Here is a 5,876-nt window from a genome sequence, read left to right on the forward strand (position 1 = left end):
ATAAACATTTTCCTTTAGAGGTTCTAAAACTGTACCCAATGTTGACATTTAATTTATGACTTAGGCATATATCTGTCACTTAGTTATGGTTTGCTGGTCATATTAAAGTTTTCTGTATTGTCAGAAACTAACTATTAAGAAATCTGTGAAGTAAAAATGAAGATTATTAGATGTTCCTCATACCTGAAATTAAATGTCTTAGGAGAAATATTTTTGCTTATAATTTTGAACAAAAAATACTGAGATGGTTAAATATAACTTTTATTTTAAACAAGAACTTACAATTCATTGGTTTACAAGACAAGCTGAAATGGAAGGTAATATAACTACTCTTTAAAATGAAATTACAGATTGGATTGACAATGACTATTTACATCTAAATGAATTTATCATATTATAACATGTTAAAATTATCTTCCATATATTAGGAACTGATATCCAAATCCAGAGCTCTTACACATAAATTAAATTCCGTAAGTTAACAAAATTTGTTGATTATACATACATAGTTACTGTGAATATATTTTAGATGATTCCCACACTTGTACTTTCCTCGGAAAACACTGCGAATTATGACATATGAAGACAGCGTATAAGGGACCTTAAGTCGGCTTTGATCCCATTATTAAGAAATCCATATAGAATTGGATTAAGACAACAGGACATCATGCCTAGCAAGTGACAGATGCAATACACCAACTTGAAATGCCTGTTTGAAATCAGGCTATCGTTAAAATCGGTCACCACGTGGAAAAGGTGCAGAGGCATCCAGCTCACTGCAAACACTAGTATCAAGATGGTCAGTCTGTAGAACACACTTCGAGATCTTTTTTTTAATCTCATGATAGAACAATTTACTCTCATCTCATGAACATCTGAGTTTTCTTCCGGTTTCACCTCAAAGCAAGTGGGGACCCCTGGTATAAACTTACGGGATGAAGGGGGCTGACTTTTCCCAGAGCCCAAGTGTTCTGGAAGCCTTCTTGAGCGGTTCTCTGGAGGAGGTCTCACTGGAGCAGGCAGCACGCATGCCGTCTTCTTGCTGTACCTCCTTCTGTGCTTTCTGATGAATGAATAGCTCCATTTCCGGTTGCTGGAGGTCCTCACCTGAGGCCCACTCTTTTTGGAAGGATGGAGAGTTAAGTTGATCATCTCATTTTCTTCTAGTTGGTTTTCTTGGTTGGACAATCCACAGCTTATACTCCTGCAGACACTGGTATGACTTACAGTTAGACAAACTAAGGGCAGAATATACTGAACAAGCAACAAAGAGATAGTGAAAGCAATTCGGTACGCATCGGATGGCCATGACTCGACACATAAATACCTGCTGCTGAGCAACGCTGAACCAAACGTCTCCTGAAGCTCCACAAGGCTGTGAAACACTGGGAGGGGAGAACACATTGCAAAGCCTAGTGTCCAGACAGTAGCGATCAGGAAATAGCCATGGTTTGCTGTTAAATGATTAGATACAGGATGTTTTATCATATGATACCTGACGATGGCGATTGATATTAAAATTAAAGTGGAAACTAGAACTGTCACACATTGAAGGAAAGGCATAATGTGACACATGACTCTGCCAAACTTCCACTGATCCAGCAAGACAGAGGTCAGTGTGAAAGGTGAGCAAAACAGCACAACCAAGATATCGGAGAAGGCCAGATTCCCAATGAGGAAGTTGACCGTTGTCTTCTGATTTCGCTTCCTCATGAGAGCCATTAAAATAAGTAGATTCCCCATAAAACCAAGAAGACTTACAAATGTATAGAGTCCAATCAGAAAATACTGCAAGTCATCGACACTGCTTTTATAGTCATCCCAGACTGGGAAATCAGAATTCCAAGTGGCAGCAGTATTGTTCTCTGCAGCAAGTGTCTTGTTATAATAATCCTTGAGCTCTGAATCCATATTATTCTCCTGCTTGGAATAAAAAGACATCAGTTGGCAACTTGAAAAAAAATTCCATCACTACTATAAATTAATCCATTGAGAAGGTAACATTTTACCATTTGGTCCCATTACCTTATTCATTTACTAAAAAGTTTAGGGAAGTCTTTAACTGGCAACAAGTACAGTGCAAATGTGAACCAATAACAATTACAGTAAGTTTAAATCTATCATCACTTCTATGGTGTGTTGACTCGTGTTAAAATAGCAGAACTTTTTTTTTTTATTTATGTATAAATAATGTGAGGGACAGAAAAGACAAATGTGGATAAGAACTTCAAGATTATAATAGCTAATTAATATTGTTCTCCAGTCAAGGTACCTGATACATGTTGTAGTCATATAATCTTACCTTAAACATTCCTTCCTCTCTTACATCAATCAAGGTCAAACTTAAAAGTCACCTGCCCTAAAGTGTTCCTTCATCTGTTCAACTGGATGTGGTCTCCTTTCGGAACCCCATGTATTTCTGTTTATAGCTGTCTGATGCTACATGACACAATTTGCTTTGCACTGCAATTATAATAAAAACCAGTATACCTTATTTATATATAAGCAATGGAAAAGTGAAACTGTGTTTTACTCACCGTGGTGTCTACCATAAAACATGGCACAGTAACTTCACCATGGAAAGTGTTAAATAAATGTATGTGGGAAAATGAAAAATTCAAACAAAAACAAATATTTATGGGGAAATGAGAAATTCAAACAAAAAGCTAATATCCTAAATATATCCAGTTCATATAATCTTCAGATTTGAGCTTCTCAAGTGTAGAAACACTATTCCATGACTATTCCATGTATAGAGTAGGCACTCAATAAATGTTTATCACATGGTATTGTTGACTATGTAAACACAATTCTGGATGGCAAAATCATTTCATGATCAGTTCTCAGTCCTCTGAGAGGTGCAGATTATCATGAATTAAACCATTAACCAGCTGGCTGCTGGTGTTTTTAAAAACAAAATTTACCTGTTTATTTTTTAATTTAAAAATTGAAAGTAGATTTCAGCATTAAAATGATTAAATAAATTCACATTTTTTAAGGAAGATAACATGGCATAAAGTTAAACGTAGAAGTGATACTAATATAACATCCCATAATAAGTTTTTTCACCTCAAGGAAATTAATAATGTAATATTAATACCACAATGATATTACTTTTATTTTTACTTTTTTTAAATTGGAGTATAATTGCTTTACAATGTTGTGTTAGTTTCTGCTGTACAGTGAAGTGAATCAGCTATATGTATACATATATCCCCCCGCTCCCTCTTGGACCTCCCTCCTACCCCCCCATCCCACCCATCTAGGTCATCACAGAGCACCAAGCTGAGCTCCCTGTGCTATACAGCAGGTTCCCACTAGCTATCTAGTTTACACATGGAAGTGTATTTATGTCAAACCCAATCTCCCAATTCATCCCACCCTCCCCTTCTCCCTCTGTGTCCACATGTCTGTTCTCTACCTCTGTGTTTTGATTCCTGCCCTGCAAATAGGTTCATCTGTACTATTTTTCAAGATTCCACATATATGCGTTAATACACAATATTCGTTTTTCTCTTTCTGACTTACTTCACTCTGTATGACAGATACTAGGTCCATCCACATCTCTACAAATGACCCAATTTCATTTCTTTTTATGGCTGAGTAATAGTCTATTGTATATATGTACCACATCTTCTTTATCCACTCATGGACCCTTAGGTTGTTTCCATCTCCTGGCTATTGTAAATAGTGCTGCAATGAACATTGGGGTACATGTGTCTTTTTGAATTATGGTTTTTCTCAGGGTAAATGCCCAGTAGTGGTGTTGCTGGGTCATATGGTATTTCTATTTTTAATATTTTTAAGGAACCTCCATACTGTTCTCCACAGTGGCTGTATCAATTTACATTCCCACCAACAGTGCAAGAGGGTTCCCTTTTCTCCACACCCACTCCGCTCTTTGTAGATTTTTTGATGATGGCCATTCTAACCAGTGTGAGATCATACCTCATTGTAGTTTTGATTTGCATTTCTCTAATAATTAGTGATGCTGAACATCTTTTCATGTGCCTCTTGGCCATCTATATGTCTTCTTTGGTGAAATGTCTATTTAGGTCTTCTGCCCATTTTTTGATTGGGTTGTTTTTTTTTTTGATATTGAGCTGCATGAGCTGTTTGTATATTTTGGAGATTAATCCTTTGTCCGTTGTTTCATTTGCAAATATTTTCTCCCATTCGGTGGGTTGTCTTTTCATCTTGTTCATGGTTTCCTTTGCTGTGCAAAAGCTTTGAAGTTTCATTAGGTCCCATTTGCTTATTTTTGTTTTTATTTTCATTACTCTAGGAGGTGGGTCATAAAAGATCTTGCTGTGGTTTATGTCAAAGAGTGTTTTTCCTATATTTTCCTCTACGAGTTTTATAGTGTCCAGTCTTACATTTAAGTCTTTAATCCATTTTGAGCTTATTTTTGTGTATGGTGTTAGGTAGTGCTCTAATTTCATTCTTTTACATGTAGCTGTCCAGTTTTCCCAGCACCATTTATTGAAGAGGCTGTCTTTTCTCCATTGTATATTCTTGCCTTCTTTGTCATAGATTAGGTGACCATAGGTGTGTGGGTTTATCTCTGGGCTTTCTATCCTGTACCATTGATCTATATTTCTGTTTTTGTGCCAGTACCATACTGTCCTGATTACTGTAGCTTTGTAGTATAGTCTGAAGTCGGGGAGCCTGAATCCTCCAGCTCCGTTTTTCTTTCTCAACACTGTTTTGCCTATTCGGGGCCTTTTGTGTTTCCATACAGATTGTAAAATTTTTTGTTCTAATTCTGTGAAAAATTCCACTGGTAATTTGACAGGGATTGCACTGAACCTGTAGATTGCTTTGGGTAGTATAGTCGTTTTCACAATATTGATTCTTCCAATCCAGGAGCATGGTATATATCTCCATCTGTTTGTGTCATCTTTGATTTGTGTCATCAGTGTTTTATAGTTTTCTGAGTACAGGTCTTTTGCTTCCTTAAATAGGTTTATTCCCAGGTATTTTATTCTTTTTGTTGCAGTGGTAAATGGGAGTGTTTCCTTAATTTCTCTTTTTGATCTTTCACTGTTAGTGTATAGGAATGCAAGAGATTTCTGTGCATTAATTTTGTATCCTGCAACCTTACCAAATTCATTGATTAGTTCTAGTAGTTTTCTGGTGACATCTTTAGGATCTTCTACGTATAGTATCATGTCATCGGCAAATAGTGACAGTTTTACTTCTTCTTTTCCAATTTGTATTCCTTTTATTTCTTTTTCTTCTCTGATTGCTGTGGCTAAGACTTCCAAAACTATGTTGAATAATAGTGGCAAGAGTGGACATCCTTGACTTGTTCCTGATCTTAGAGGAAATACTTTCAGTTTTTCATCACTGAGAATGATGTTTGTTGTGGGTTTGTCATTTATGGCTTTTATTATGTGAGGTAGGTTCCCTCTCGGCCCACTTTCTGGAGAGTTTTTATCATAAATGTTTGTTGAATTTTGTCAAAAGCTTTTTCTGCATCCATTGAGATGATCATATGGTTTTTATTCTTTGTTTATATGGTGTATCACATTTATTGATTTGCGTATATTGAAGAATCCTTGCATCCCTGGGATAAATCTCACTTGATCATGGTGTATGATCCTTTTAATGTGTTGTTGGATTCTGTTTGCTAGTATCTTGTTGAGGAAGTTTGCGTCTATGTTCATCAGTGATATTGGCCTGTAATTTTCTTTTTTTGTGATATCTTTGTCTGGTTTTGGTATCAGGGTGATGGTGGCCTCGTAGAACGAGTTTGAGAGTGTTCCTCCCTCTGCAATTTTTTGGAAGAGTTTGAGAAGGTTAGGTGTTATCTCTTCTTTAAATGTTTGATAGAATTCACCTGTGAAGCCATCTGGTCCTGGACTTTTGTTTGT

General features: G+C 36.4%; 1 protein-coding gene across 1 annotated transcript; it reads right to left on the minus strand.

The window, feature by feature from the left end:
- Positions 1-570: 570 nt before the first annotated feature.
- NPY5R (neuropeptide Y receptor Y5) lies at positions 571-1,941 on the minus strand. Its single transcript, XM_061191757.1, has one exon. It carries the CDS (start codon positions 1,939-1,941, stop codon positions 571-573), a length of 1,371 nt encoding a protein of 456 aa, XP_061047740.1.
- Between the last annotated feature and the right edge of the window lie 3,935 nt (positions 1,942-5,876).

The sequence above is a fragment of the Eubalaena glacialis genome, chromosome 5 (genome assembly GCF_028564815.1).
Source record: "Eubalaena glacialis isolate mEubGla1 chromosome 5, mEubGla1.1.hap2.+ XY, whole genome shotgun sequence".
NCBI classification, from domain to species: Eukaryota; Metazoa; Chordata; class Mammalia; order Artiodactyla; family Balaenidae; genus Eubalaena; species Eubalaena glacialis.

What these genes read in the sequence shown, in the direction of transcription:
- NPY5R (XM_061191757.1), bottom strand. Translation starts at nt 1,941, where the DNA reads ATGTCTTTTTATTCCAAGCAGGAGAATAATATGGATTCAGAGCTCAAG.